General features: G+C 35.7%; 1 protein-coding gene across 2 annotated transcripts in view; it reads left to right on the forward strand.

Moving 5' to 3' along the window:
* The first annotated feature begins 234 nt into the window (after positions 1-234).
* The window catches only part of LOC124365778 (formin-like protein), a 164043-nt gene continuing 148511 nt past the window's right edge, over positions 235-15766 (forward strand). For both annotated transcript variants that reach the window (XM_046821789.1, XM_046821790.1), the window contains exon 1: positions 235-618. In XM_046821789.1, coding sequence (XP_046677745.1) covers positions 427-618 — 192 coding nt within the window. In that variant the 5' untranslated portion in view covers positions 235-426. The remainder of the gene's footprint in view (positions 619-15766) is intronic.

The following is a 15766-nucleotide window of genomic DNA, read 5'->3' on the forward strand; positions in this document are numbered from 1 at the left end:
AACTGATTTTAGAATAAATTGGATACAATATCTACTCATAGACTAATACATAATCAAAGGTACTACGTTAGTAGTTAATCTTTAACTTGTTGGCCGTTGTTGCCGGATCTTTTTGTGGTCAGCTGTGTTGTTATCGTTGTCTGTGCTGGCCTCTATAGGCGTTTGTGGGAACAACTGTTACGCGGAACCGCCACGAGGATTCGCAAAATGGAATCCAGCATGTTTCGTGCGCATGCGCCTTGAGTCGGTCCATCTTCCAGTCAGATTCTGAAAAGTTCATGTTTTGTTTTGGTTTATCATCCCGGACGTCGGTGTTGTTGGTATCAACCGTGTGGCCGTTGGCGAATGTAGTCGACTTGTTTCAGTGGATCGGATATGTAGTGGAGATTGTGAATTTACAAAGTGATTTATTGTGTGAATAAATGCATGGGTGATGTGGGTGACAGTGTTGAATTGTGCGGTTATAGTGTAAACATGGGAACCACACAGAGTTCAAAAGTTGATCCTCCGCCGCCTCCTGTAGATCTTCCAAGAGCTCACAATGTGCGAGCTAGCATCCGCTCCAAAGTACCTATGCCTGACCAGAATGAACTTGAAAGAAGGTTTACCAAAGTTCTGGTGAGTTAATAATAAAAATTGTGGATTAAATTTAAATTTAAAAAATATTACCTGAAACATGGGCAATTGAATTACTAATATTTCAGCTCTCACAACAACATTTATGTTATCTTTTCAAGAAATAGGATTTATATATAAATGAAATAAACAAAATGTGAATGAATTTTAGACATTTACCATACATTAACGTCTATGGAGAATTGTTTTGACTAACCTAGCCTACCTCAGTATTAAGTTTTGGTTATTGTTTACAAGTTCCACACATTGACATTTTTGTTAATTTTCCAATAAAATCTGCTCAAGTGGATGGAACAAAAATTTTATTTCATTAAAGTGAGGACAAGGCCAAAAGAACCAAAAAAAAATCCCTCCAAAAATATTAAAAAAACAAGGTTGGCTCTCAAGCATGATGATGAGCCCTCTGGTAGGTTCAGGAGTGGGGCAAGGGCTGTAGTATAATAAATAACCACCACAGCAATTGAATTAACAAGTTATTGATTACAAATATTGTATTTGATAACATTATCTAAACTATTGTATGCAAAAACATTTGACCTATAGATATTCATAATTAAAATCATTGCTAGCTTTTTTTATTTATCAGAATATTAATATTGTTGAAAATTAATTTAAATCAATAAAGTAAAATAATTTACTTGCTGAGTATGCTGGTGACATCGGCAAGAACAATGGTGATGAAAATGGGATTTTTGTCAAAAATGTTTTTTTAAACATTGAACAATTTTTCATATGGTTACAAAATAATGACCTTGATCGCTCATTTGAGCATTTTTTAAATGCTGTGAGACATGTTTACCCTATAAAGTAATCATAAGTACTACACTGCTCAAACATAGTATAACTAAATTTTAGGTATTTTGTGTAATCTTAAATGCATACTTTTATTTTACATATAAAAATATATATCCTTAAAAAGTAAATGTTACATAGTTTTGTTTGTAACATTTTATTAATAGGCCTATACATAGACTAGATGTTTTATATTATTCATCGTAAATATATTAGTTTTAACTATATGATTATTTAAAACAAGTTTTAAGCAATTTGGTTTGAAATTTTGTCATCAGTAATATTTTTAGATAGTCATGAATATTGAGGATTCAATACTTACGAATATTGTTGATTCAATTGTGGTGGTGGCCGCTTATTATATTGCATTCTCACTCTCTGCACTTCTCAAGCCTCGCAAGCCATCGCTCACAGCCAGATCGTCCAACGTGATCCAACATCGGAAAAGTTGGATAAACTATGAAGTAATCTGAAGTCTAGAAAATATGATCAATAATATTGGATTAGTGCTGACTTCAGTGTGTCATCCTGCACATCTAATGGAAAAAGAAAATCACCCCTTATGATAGAACTTAAATTCAAGCTCAGATCAATGAGTGCTTGTAAAGGTTATCTTTAATTTGGGTACTACTAGTAACATTTATGATGGCCTAATCTAAACCTACTTATATCGCGTAATACAAGTAGTCAAAAGGGACAAGGTAGCCTCCTTCTTGCCTACATTGTTTTCTTTTGGGAGGCAGAAAAAGAAAACCAATTATCATAATGACAAGTAAGTAAGTCTAAGCAAATATATGACACAAGATTAGATAAGTTTTTAAAAATTTCCTCAATACATTAATATATTATGTACGGAAAATTTACAACTTATTTCTGGAATGATACTTACTCGGAAGAAAATCTTTGCCTTCTTTCATATAAAATAAGTTAGGTACCTTAGATGAACTGTAGGTAGGCTACATTGATATCTACCTTGTAAACCAGTTTAGGGAATAATATCATAGTAATTCTCTACAACTTACTGATCAATTTCAATTTTTTATTATTTACAGACAGCTATTATACGCAACCGCACTTGGTTAGAAAACGACTTATGAGATTTTGGTTGATCTGCTTTTTAGAGTAGTGTAGAGTAATCTAGTTGATAATAAATATAAGAAATTGTCTAATCCCAAAACTCCCCGTCTCATCAGGTGGACAACTGAGTGCACTTCGATGTGTTAGACATGATCCCAAAGCACGTTGGAGCAACCAAGTTTTCTACACGTAACATAGCTATGTTGGGATGGATCTCATCAGATGCACAATTGACAAATGATAACTCCTCTTGACTTACAGTACATTATATTTTGTAGTCTGGTTGTGTCATAGCTGCTGTAAGTTAGATAGATTAGATATATTTAAGAATAGAATAATAATATTCTCTCCGTGCCGTGGTTAATATCACTGACATCACTATTTGCAGTACACTACAACAGCTGGTATTTGTTCATGCAAATACAAAATTCTATGACACTGCAAGTGTTTTCACTCGCTCACTTGTATAAATATTAACAATTTCAACCATTTTTACAATAACTTATCTCTACCTTATAACCCTACTCTTTAGATTTTTAAATAGGTGGTATCTTATATATAAAGATGAATCACGAAATGTGTTGGTAAGCGAGAAAGATTGGACCGATTCAAGAAATTCTTTTCTTTATCTGTTGGAAGTCCCAGAGGAAGGTTTTAATGAAGAGAAAAGTACATAGGAAAGTACATTTTCCCATTTAATACTTAAAATTTCTGGAAAAATAATTGAAATGCTTCCAATACCGAAAAGTAATCCAAAGTGAATTGACACATAAGAGCTGTTGACAATTTCAGCTGAAGTTCATCAAAGAGGCAGAAACATTTGTTTACATTTACATTTTAGAAAATTAAATATTATATAGAGCTTAATCAGTAGTGTAATGAATATTTCAGAAGACAAAGTTACTATCTAATTTTTACTTTAAATTGCACCAGTGATGGATAAACTGTCTAATGCAATGGAAGTACTATTTAAACATTGTTTTATAATCCACATTAATGAACAAAGCTGTGAATGTTCACACATAAGGTTCCCTCCATTGGCATTGTGTATGGCATGTTTACTACAGTAAAGGCAAAAGCAAAGGGATGGAACACTCTTCCATTACAATAGAAGCAGAATACAAGTGACGGAATTAGATACATTTTACCAAAGTAGGCTTCATAAGCTTATGTATGAACATATTTTCTTGATCGGGGTAAAAAAATCAAAATCAACATCGTAGACTTGGAATAGATGTCTTATAATCCAGTTGTATTCCAAAACCCACATGTGTTTATTTTACTGCTTAGTGTAACAACCAACATAAACTCAACTGTGGCACCGTAAATAAATTATACTGGAAGTTAATTTAAATGTCCAGAATATATATATATTCTTTTTTTCAGTTGTACAAAAAAAGCAAACTATAACTATGGCACTTGAAATATTTAAAACAGAAAGTAAAATAGAAAGAAAGAAATTTATTTCTCAAAAACATACAATACAACTAATACAACAGTTATTATTGAAAACCAATACATACTTTTATGGATCTTGTGAACAATATGCATAAACCCATGATCAATATGCATAAACCCGTGATCAATATGCATAAACCCGTGATCAATATGCAATTGAGATACATTTTGATTCCTCCAAGGCCCAACCTGTTTTGAGGCTTTGTTGATATTTGACAATTATTTTTTCAAATGACAATTATATTTACAAATAATATGACTAAATATATTTTATATATACTATATCGCTGAATATTCAACATAATTTTTTTATCTACCAAACCATTTAAAATACAAACAAAAGACAATAAACAATAGAAGACAATTCAAACATAAAAACACTTTAAGACCGCTTATGAAACAAATTATATTTTAAACAGGTGTGAGAAAAATGTAGAGAAGATATATAATTATAAATATAGATTAAACACTAATATGAAACAGAAGATCCTCAATATTAATACAGCAAAAAGTCACTGACAACCTTTTTAGAAATATGTTTATATTATTTAAATCCTTTATAAAGTTTGGTATTTGTATATATAGAGAAGGCACTAGAAAATTAAGTCTTTGTAAAATAAGTTTTTGTTGGCTTCGGTACAAACTCATTCCTACTACTATGTAACTAGTCAATATAAACATTATTTTCTCTTCAATTCCTACTTCTTACATAAAAGATCTTGAGCACCTTGTATACATAAATATATCTTAATGGAAGTACTTTTAATGAGCAAAAAATTGGAAATAAATGGTCATAACAATACCTTTTAGTTATATTTATCATAAAATGTTTTTGAGCTGTGAGTATTGTTTTCAAATTAGATGATATATATGTACCTCCCCAACATACTGTGCCATATCAACCAACCTGCTATGAACTATTGAAAAATACAAAGATCTATTAACTGTCACAAAACATTTTTTGAAAGTCTTATTGCATTACTTGAGGTTAAGACAATTAAAAGAGCCAAAAGTAGACGCTTTTTTTATCAAAGTTTGTTTTTGTTGGTATGTATCTCAAGACAAACTCAACTATGGCACTGGAAATACCTTAGACAGAAAGTGAATCCAAAAAGGCAAAAGTTGAAACTTTTTGATCAAATTAGGTTTTTGAGACTTGTAGCCTATATATTTTTCATATGGCACCCAGGAAACATATTCAGTCTCTCAACCATGGATACTGAAATAATGTGTACCTGAAATATGTCTACTTCTGTTTGAGAAATGTTGTAGGGACTCCACCAAATTACATCATAAATGCTTTCACTAAGTAGACTACGCCCTTTTATTTTGAAATGTATATATAATATTACTGTATTTATTTTATATTATTACTGGTTGTATTCATCAGTACCTAGTTATTTATGATTGCAGTACAATTTTTGAAGAAAAAAAAATGTCAAGTAAGAAGAACATTAGAATTTAGATGTATCTCAATCAGCTAAAATAGGCCTACCAGCACAGGAAAAAAGAGATTTTGCATGCTTATAATTTCAAGAATTCGTGGTCTTTTAAGACTAGAAGTTCGCTTTGACGGGGACGTTCAACGAAAACAGTTGGAATTGCCGAGCTTCTCTTCGGTCTTCGTGGAGCTGCTACTGCCATATATTAGTTTTTCGATTCTCTTCTCGTGGACCGGCCAATGGTCGATCCAGGGTGAGGACAGCGGCACGAGTCTAATGGCCGGCCGTCAACAAGCGGAAGTCTGTCGTTGAGCCTGGCACTCACGATGTGGCAACGCCGCGAGGCAGTCAGTTGTCCGGCCGTCACATCATACCACAACACCGTCGACAACTCAATTACAGATCGGGACTCGTGCAGATGTAGAGACCGCTGCCCAAATGAATGCAAAACAAAAACAAATAGCTGGACTACGTTCTGAAGCTTTGCTTGTTTAGTCTCCAGTAGAGAATGTGTATATTCTTATCTTGTCTGTGGCCAAAAGTCTATTTTGTACTCTATTGATTCTGGCTTTTAGTCTGATAAGATAACACTGTGGGGACGAGGAGAATAAGGATAAAGTGAGTACATGGTCTTGTTTCTGGTGGGAAACAAAATGTCTAAGAGATTGTGCATTTTCCTATCTTGTCTGCGGCTGCAAGTCCATTTCGTGCTAGCTTCTGCCTTTAGTTGATAAGATAAGACGGCGTGTTCTATGGGGACGATGAGAAGAAGGATAAAGAGATTAGATAGTCTTCTTTCTGGCTAGAAACAAAATATCTAAGAGATTGTGCATTTTTTATCTTGGTTGTGGCCAGGGGTCCATTTTGTGCTGTGCCGATTTTGTCTGTAGTCTGATAAGATAAGGCAGTCTGTGTTATATGGGGACGAGGAGATTAAGGATAACAAGATAGAGAGTCTTCTTTTTGGTCGAAAAAATATGTCTTAGAGATTGTGCATCTTCATATCTTGTCTTTGGCTATAAGTCCATTTCGTGCTGTGCAGATTCTGCCTCTTGGTCTAATAAGATAAGACGGTGTGTTCTACGGGGACGAGGAGAGTAAGGATAAAGTGAGTGTAATAAGGATAATCGTGTTGCCTGTGCTATTCACTTTGCGCTAATTCACACTCATTCTACGTAAGTCGTAAAGACAAGGCGTCCGTGGATGAAATGGGAAATGGTTGCGCCCCCAACCCAGGGCGCCGCGGCGTCGCCTATCCACCCAGCGGTGAAATGTCAAGCTGACATTTACCAGTGACCGCGCACACACGTCACGCTATATACGCGCGCGTGTGCGTGTGCGTGTGACAGAGCGTACAGCATATCCGGCTGCGAGGACCGCATCTGCAGCCTGTAAGACACTCCCACGTGGCATGGGGGCCATGCTTGTGCTGTTTTTGCGCCAGTGCCGTCGTGATGCACTGAGGACGTTTTTGCCACTCCGACTACAACGGTGGCGTTCCACCACCAACGGGAGTGTGAAAATAGACGCGGTCCTCGAGAGCTGACATCTCGACGGATGATAAGTAATTGGGTAATCGCTTGGGTAAAAAGTCGGTTCCATCCACTGCTAGCGAACTCTGAGAATGTGTAGCGTCAAACGATAAAGGTTTCCAACGAGGTTTGGCTCTCCTTCGTTTAACCCTTTCGGTACGGGACAATTTACTGTGGTACTCACCATCGAAATAACCGATTCAGAAACAAATAAAAAATGAAGAGGTAAACTGTATAAAGGGATAAAAATACAAATCATACGGTTTTTTGACCTCCTTTGAGAACATGACAGTACATACTGCCAAGGATATTTTTGTCAATCTCAATAATTTAAAAATTATATTTTAAAACGTTTTAGTTTGTATTTCCATAAGTGGTGTACAAGTGTACGCTTTCAAACTATGCATTACAAATGCAAACTTGTTGGTATTATTCCTATGAACTTGTCTTATCTTTTAAAAAATAACCAGTTTGCGGAAGGTGTTCTCTGAACATTTCACATGGTTAGTTCACCGATCTTTTCGATTTCCTACAAACTTGAGCCGGTTTTATAATTCCAGATATGTAAACAGTTCTACGAGTCCAGTGTTATTCTGCAAAATTTGATGTAGTTTCATGTCGATTGGACGCATATAACCCCAAAACATTATTTCGTATACGTCCGATTTATCGGGACCGTCAGCGCAAAGGCAAACATGACTTTTGACAACACATGGTATTATTAATCATGTGCAGCCGTTTAAGCTGTTGATAGGTGGTACGCTAAGGAACAGGTTTCCACCTCACCTCGAATATCTGCTACACATTTTTTTCAGTTAGAACGAGGCGTTTGAAATCCTTTTTACGCATACTTTTACATTGGCCAACGCCGTGGTGGAAACGAGAAAATCGTAAAGAGAAATAAATTTGTAAACTTCTGCCTCGTGCGAAGGAAAGTTTGAGCCTGAGTTTAACCGTGTAATGCGGTACACTAAAGATACAATTTGTGGATTCTAGTGTTTGTACAGTTCTTCAGTAGTCATAGGGTGGCTGGAGAATGAATGGATAATCTATATTATGATCATTTCGCCAAGCAGTTCCTATCCACTCAAGCTGTCAAGTGCCTACTTGCATACACTGTGTATTTCACAAAAAGAAAGGAATCTTTATAAAGCCCGAGTTCCTTACAAAGCCTTATTCTGATCGTCCTCGCGAGTTTCTGATCTGTGTAATCTTATCAAACATGATAAGGCTGAGGTTAGATAACACAAGGAGATCGATGATACTGATAAAATTTTCTGCGGTCACAGATAGGATGTGAACCTGCGCTATCTAGTCAGATATGACGTCATGCCGTGTTGCCATCGGCTCAAAAAATAATGCTTTTCATTTTCGTCTCATACTGTTGTACATATGAATTAAGTTTATGTATTGTTTCTGGTGCCAATAACTCAAAATATCACCCCAATCGGAAGCGTACCCTGGCTTTCAATTAGTGGATGATAATAGTATAAATCTAAACTGTCATCAACACTAACCTAAGTAAAACATTGGCATCACCAGTGTGAGTTAAAAGTATGGATAGACACTGTTTAGATTTTGGTGGATAAAAATGGAGGGATGGAACTCGGGACACCTCTCTAGGATATAGAAGTTAAATCTTTAGTCATTGTTACAACTTTGCCCATTTCCCCAAAATGGGATTTGGGGAGGAGGGGAGGCTAAAAGTTTTTAAATTTAAAGGGGGGGTCACATTAAAAACAATTTCTATAAAACGAACTCCCAGTGCATTAATGACCTTAGGGACAGAATAGTAGCGGAAATAAAAAAAAAACTCGCGTGAATCCATACAGCGTGCCGTTTCAAGTTTCTACGACAGGTTTGGACATTGTCAAACTGTCCTGGGTCAGCAGTTTGAACACCTGATATAAAAAAAAACAGGTTTGTAAGTTTTAGCCGTTTCATCGACTAACGTTATTGTAATTACTAGTGCTACTGTAACTTTACGTTTAAACAATTTTTAACTGTCCCCCAAAAATCCCATTTTGGGGAAATGTTACGCTTTTTTCAACCTTTGTCCATTGAAGGGAGCGATGGGTTGAGATGGAAGCTCTAGTTTCCACTGTTCTCTGGGTTGCCCACTGATTCTGAGATGTCATTTAATCGGTCTTTACATTTAAAAATTTTGAACCGCCCCTCCCAAATCCCTCTTTGTGGAAATGGCCAAAGTTGTAGCAATGACTAAAAAGTTAACTTCTATTTCCTACAAAGGTGTCCCGAGTTCCATTCCTCCATCGTTATCCGTCAAAAACTAAACAGAGCGTTTCCATACTTTTAACTCACACTGTATAATACACATATATATGGTGGAATATAAATTGAGAATCAATCAATATAAAAAAATATTCAAAATTTCGTAGAGGGTACATTCCCCCATATACTTCTCCAGGGTACGCCCCTGATTCACAATTTATGCTGTCACAGGCATTTTAAAGTATTTAGGTGTTACAGTATCTGTGTATTTCTGTAATAAGAAATATTTTTTATTTATTTGGTTTATGAATAAATCTCCACTTTTCCTTCTCTGTCCTGAAGACCGTTTGAGGCCAGGTCTGAGGCACCTAAATCGGCATTGGGTATAGACCAATAGACTGTAAGTAAACTAAGTAACTTTGTAGTAATTTGTCCGCTAGTAACAAGTATCAGAATTACCCGTGAAAGGAAGGGCGAGACGCCACGGTGTCGCCGGCCCATCAAAGTACCTTCAGTTGTCGACCGACCCTTCACTCGTAAAAATATGTTCCATTCTTGCTTGACCCAAGGGTGAAAGCGGGGGGGGGGGGGTGCACAAAAAACTACAGTAACTAATGGCGACACTTGACAGTTTATATGCATTTGTGGGGCTGCACGGGGGGGGAGGGGTTTAGCGTCGGACCACACATCATGGGGCAGTTTGTTACTTTTAATCCCTTTTCTGCTGGGCAGGGACGTAGCCAGCGAGGTTGTCCAAGGGGGTTTGGACCCCACCCCAATTTTCAGTTTTGTTTTTCAAGCATTTTTTTAGAAACGATTATTATTATTTAAATAATTCAGTATTACTCTGACGGTTCTTACTCTAAGTTTATTACCAAACCAGTTTAAGGGCAGTCTGACCGAAGACATTTTATTTTTGTGTGATTTTTAGTTTATAACACTTTATTTTTCTTTGGAATCTCCTCTTTCTAACGATTTATAACACATATGGTACAGAAAATTCTAAATAAGTGAAAAAAAAATATTTAAAATAACCTTGCACACCAAAAAGTCGATCCAGCCCCGCTTTGCTTTTATAGTCAGACTCATAAAAGCAACCCGTGAAAATGATACCTATGACCACACCAAGCACTTCCATTTCCCTGAGGTGATACTTCAAGAGATCAAACCTATATTCAGGGATCTTGCCAAGCCAGAACTGTTGCAAAAATGTCTCAGAGGTAAATCCCAAAACCCCAATGAATCTTTTAACAATGTTATCTGGAGTAAAATACCTAAAAGAACATTTGTAAATCTTGAAACCCTGAAATTTGGTGTATTTGAAGCTGTTTTGACATTCAACAGTGGACACTTAGCTAAAGTAAAATTAATGGAACACTTAGGCCTACAAATTGGAAGGAATTTACTTCAAATTGCAAGACGTCTCGATTTCGACCGTGTTTCCAAAGCTGAAAAAGCTGTTTCCGATATGGAAAAAAAATTAGACAGTCAAGAAATGTTGCCAAAAGGAAGTTAGAGTACTTGTATGAGGCAGAAGATGATCCAGACAATCCATGTTACTGTGCTGGACATTATTAAAAGTAAGAAAATTTATTTATTACATATATTTTTTTGTTTTTTGCTGTTTACCGAAACTTAAATTTTTTTAAACTGTAAGTGTATAAAACCTACACCGATTGAGATATCTTAATGAAATTTTTAACACATATTCCTTGGCTAAAATACTAGTGCCCTATGGGAGGGTTTTGAGATATAATTATCCTGATTTGATTTAAAAATATTTATATTATATTTAAATTTTAAATTTTTAAACACAACAATTTTATAAATTCATAATTTATTTATTAAAAGAAAAAACTAAAAACCTCTCCTAGGGCACTAGAAAAATACATGATCTTCAAAATAAAACCAAAAGCAGTCAGTTATCTTAAATAGTTTTCAAGTTATGCAACATATAGTTAACATTGCGTTCTTATGGGAGTCGGACTCCCCTTAAACTCCGTTTTCGTATGCAGCCTCTTAAACCCCGACTTCGGTTTATTATGGCTGTTTTTACGAGCTCTATATTATACCGAGTGTCTCGACAGGTGTAACAGTCAGTTTTTCTCACATATGTTTCGTTTGTTGAGAGTGTCAGGGACACTGCTTCTGTCGACATGTGCTGTTTAAAGATCGTTCTCAACATTGAAACGGGTCAAGAGCTTTTTAAGGAAAAAGTGGGGAATAAGCGGTTGACCAGACTTGCCTTACTGTCTGTCCACTACGGGAAAATATCAGTTTCTCCAGAGCAAGTACTAGATACCATGGCTCAGAAGTAAAAAAAAGGTACTTTTGTATTAGTAAAAGTATTTTTTTTAAATAATTTCTCACTGTGAATTTGTAAACTCGATAAAAGCATCTTTTTTGTAATTACATTACTACATAAGTCTAATAAATGAACCCACCACTGGGCACAGCAAAAACCGATTTGCCACTTCAATCTGGGCAACCTTATGGATGTCCAGTAGCGGCACATCACTAACCGCAAATGTTGAGATTCTGGGATTCATGGGCAATTCGATAGGTCTAGCTTACTGTGGAGGATGGCTGTTGGAGTTGGTGGGGTTTGTTCCCTTACCTCAGAGGCTCTTGTTAACCTCAACAAGGGTGTGCCACCCCCTGCCTACTTTGACTGGAGAGGCTGGTTCACAGCTGGCCTCCCTTCTTCCGGGATGACTTTGAGATGTAGTGCCCTAATTCTTCCTCATGGATCTCGATAGGAGGCGGCCCCTACTCCCTAACCTTACCCATCCTGAATATCAAGTCCAATAAATTTCAATTATTAATCCTACACAGCCCCCACAATTATGAATGTCGATCGTAAATACATCATATTCATAGACGTACAAATCTGTGCAAGATTCATGTTTTACATCTTAAATTTAAAAGTTTCAAAATTTTGAACGTTTCCGGGGAGGTTCCATTTTTGTTCTCGCCCCCCCCCCTCAAAAAAAATATTTCTGGCTACACCTTTGCTACCGGGGTTTGAACGAACGAAGCTCTTTTGTTGTTTTTTGAATAATTTTCTTTCACTATCAACCAGGTAATCGTTGTAACATGAACTGTTGTACCAACAAAGCAGCTAATGATATCAAATGTGGCTTCTAAATCTGCGTGAATTGATATTGAATTAGTTTAACGAATGAAATTTGAGAACTATTATTTTATTGATACCATGACTTGCCTCTAGCCGTTGTTTATGTCTGTATATACTGGTTTCGCACCGGAGATAGTAGAACATATACACGGTAGGAATATACACAAGTTTTAATGTGACTACAGTAGGGGTCACGAAAGTGTGCAGTGGCGGCGACCAATAGAATGGACAGGTTCGTGCGACGTTGCCACACAACACGTCAACTGCCGCCGGCACGGCACGCTTCTATTACAGTGGGTAATAAATTTGGCAACGTCGCTCACGCCTCATTGGCTGCTCCAAGGTCACGCGCCAAATAGGCTCCTCCCCCAACTACACTCTTTGGTGGTCCCTACTATAGATTACCAGTTAATGATTACCTATATGTCAGTAGATTTCCGGAAGCTTTGTGGTTGAAGCCAATAGCGCCTGGTAAAATGCGACTTGCTACTGCAGTACAAGTATAATAGACTACGTAATGGAAGGTGTAGCCGATCAAAGGTGGGCCGCTATTATCGCTAATTTTCCCCCAAATTGTCGTCATTGTTCTTACCCCGGTTTGCATCACTGGTCGTTTCCCGCCATTGTTGCGGTGGCCGCGATGTCCCTGGGCGTGATCCTGGTGCCAGGGGCGTATCCAGGACGTCATTTCGGAGGGAAATCGCCAGTTTATACTACACTATTACTGTTGATTTCACTATACCTAGTGTTCGTCATTGGTATTACTAAACGCTGGCAAATGAGTTATTTCATTTGAAATCAAACGCTGAAAAAATAATTTTGGACCTTGACCTTTCAGAATTTGATGAATTGTTTTAAAGGCAGTTGTGCAAACCAGTTAAAGTGCAAACTATTAATTTTTTTGGCCTTTGGTTTTTTAAATCTACAAAAAGACTGTCTTTTGACATGTCTCAGTATTTTATAAACAACGTGCTCGTATTTGTGCTTATATTTGTGGCTTTTCTTTCCATTTTTAATTTGTGTAATTATTATTAATCCTCCCAAAAACAGTTTTTGAAAATACGTCCCCTTCAATTTTGTTCCAAAAATATATGTCATTTACACTGTAACTGGCCACACATTCATGCAAAAACTCGAAATGGGACGTAAATTGGTTCTTATATAATAACATTTTGCTAGTGGAGTACACAATTTTGTGGTGTGACCAGCCATTGATGTATACATTAAAAGTAAGGTGCTGTGTTCCGCAATCAATTAGGTGCACTCTTGTCGTCTTAAGATGGTACTCCCATACAAAAAAATCATAAACATCTGAGAGGTGAAGGTTGATTCGACATGATATGACCCAAACTCAAACGTTTATTATTCACAATGGATGACTGAACATATTTTCTGATTGCTAAGTAAATAAAAAATAATGTGCAGTTAACAATCAGAAAGGATAGAGAAGGGTCAACATTCGTGTGTTTGTGCAGGGGTGGGAAGTGGTTGTTTAGTTGATGTAATTGGGGCGTGGTCGCACAGACATACACGCGTTCGGTTATAACTCGGCAATTAAAATGGTACTGTCAATTACAGGCATATCGCGATTTTGTCATTTTTTCTAAAATTATAAAAAAATCAAAATGTTTTAATAAATTTGAATTTTGTTTGTTTAGTAGTAATACAAATTTTAACCATCCAAATTTTTATAACTTTCATAAATTTGTTTGCACGAGTTGTTATTGATTTTATAGGTAGCTACTTATTATGACGTTTTGCGTTATATTTATTTGAATTTAATTCGTGTTACTAGACTCCTTGTTGTTGACACCATTTGCATTGTTTAAATATACAATTTAAATTAAATATAATACACTGTATACATGTATTTAAATATTTTTGTTTCAGTTTGTTGTAATTTCAAACTGCATGAGTTCAAAATCACTTTTTATATTTTTATTTCAACTTCCAGCGCTCATAAAGAAACTATCTTTGTAGTATTGTTAAAATTTATAGCGCAATACAACTTGTTAATTAGTTTTTTTATTCATTAATGGACGGACGCTAATATTTTGTTACAATTTTAATTACGAATTTCTAACTCTTTTAATGCAAATTATGTGCAATCTTGTTATGGCATGACTGAACATGTAGCCTACAATCGAATTGTTTTAGGCTAGTACACACATTTCTTTATACAATTTAAAATTGTTGTGTAATAAGAGGCATTAATAGTTTAAAAAATGTAATACAATGGTATGTATCTCAGTTAAATTTATTTAATCCGTTTAAGTTCAACTATTTTTGTTAGTCTAAGTATTATATTTTGTAAGGATATAAAAAACCTCCTTCTCCTTGAACATTTTTATTAAATAATTTCAAATATAAATTTAGTGAGTGGATGTTACACGCTGTTGGAACTAATGTACAATGGCTCTCAGCCAATCCCTAAGGTCAGTGTTTGTTATCTCTATATTCATCTGTTGAATCTGATTAAATGCTTCATTACTATTTCACTACACTCGCATCATTCAAAGATAGACTTGACCATTACTACTAGATTATATCGTATGACGTATTTGTTCAGTTCTCTGGGCCTGTTATTCTAGGGGCCAAATTTCAAAAAGTCTGGACGAGGAATTTTCTAGGTCAGAAGTTAGTGCTCGAAAGACAGAGCTGTTCTAGGTGTTCTAAGGCTAAAATAATTTTAATTTTACCAATATAAACAAACGCCAAACGTAGATTTAGAATTTTGGATGATCAGAGGTGTATTAATTTGTTTTTAAATCATCAAATAAAGTAATATAATTTTGGTTGGTTATATATTTTTTTCAAACTGTGTTATATAATTACTACGACCACGTAAGGGCCGATGTTTTTTTTCGATTGAATCGTTCTCCGCCTCCACATGTACATCTCTGTCTACGAATCTTACTTTGTATTTTCTGGTCGCAAACCTCGTACTGTGGCTAGTTTATAAATTGTATTTATTCAGTTCGCTGGGGTTTCTTTGTGGTAGTAGATATTGCCTATTACTATACACTTCCGATTGCTAGGAATTATAATGAATGGAGAAATTCAATTTATTCATCTTATTGTTTTTTTTTTCTAAGTGTCTTCCATTATTAAGAGTTTACTGTAGTTAAATTACCTTGAATTGGCCCCACAAGAAAAAAATTAAACCTCGCAAACTTGTACGCCCTGATTTTTGGCGTAGAGGTACACGATATGTATAATTTTAAATATACAGGGTGAGTAAAAAGTTAAGATCCCTCCTTTTTTTCTAAAATCTACATTAGAAGGTGTCCTTTGGGTAGTAGTGCAACGTGGAAAGGAAGTTTTATTTGAGTTTGAAAATTTGTTGTACCCCCCAAAATGGGCAACTCAAAAATTTCAATTATAAACCCCTCTCAAGTGATCCCTCAGTTTAAAGAGCGTGCACAACCTTAAAGAATGGTGGGACCATAGATCGTTAACTC

This window comes from Homalodisca vitripennis, chromosome 7 (assembly GCF_021130785.1).
Source record: "Homalodisca vitripennis isolate AUS2020 chromosome 7, UT_GWSS_2.1, whole genome shotgun sequence".
Lineage (NCBI taxonomy): Eukaryota > Metazoa > Arthropoda > Insecta > Hemiptera > Cicadellidae > Homalodisca > Homalodisca vitripennis.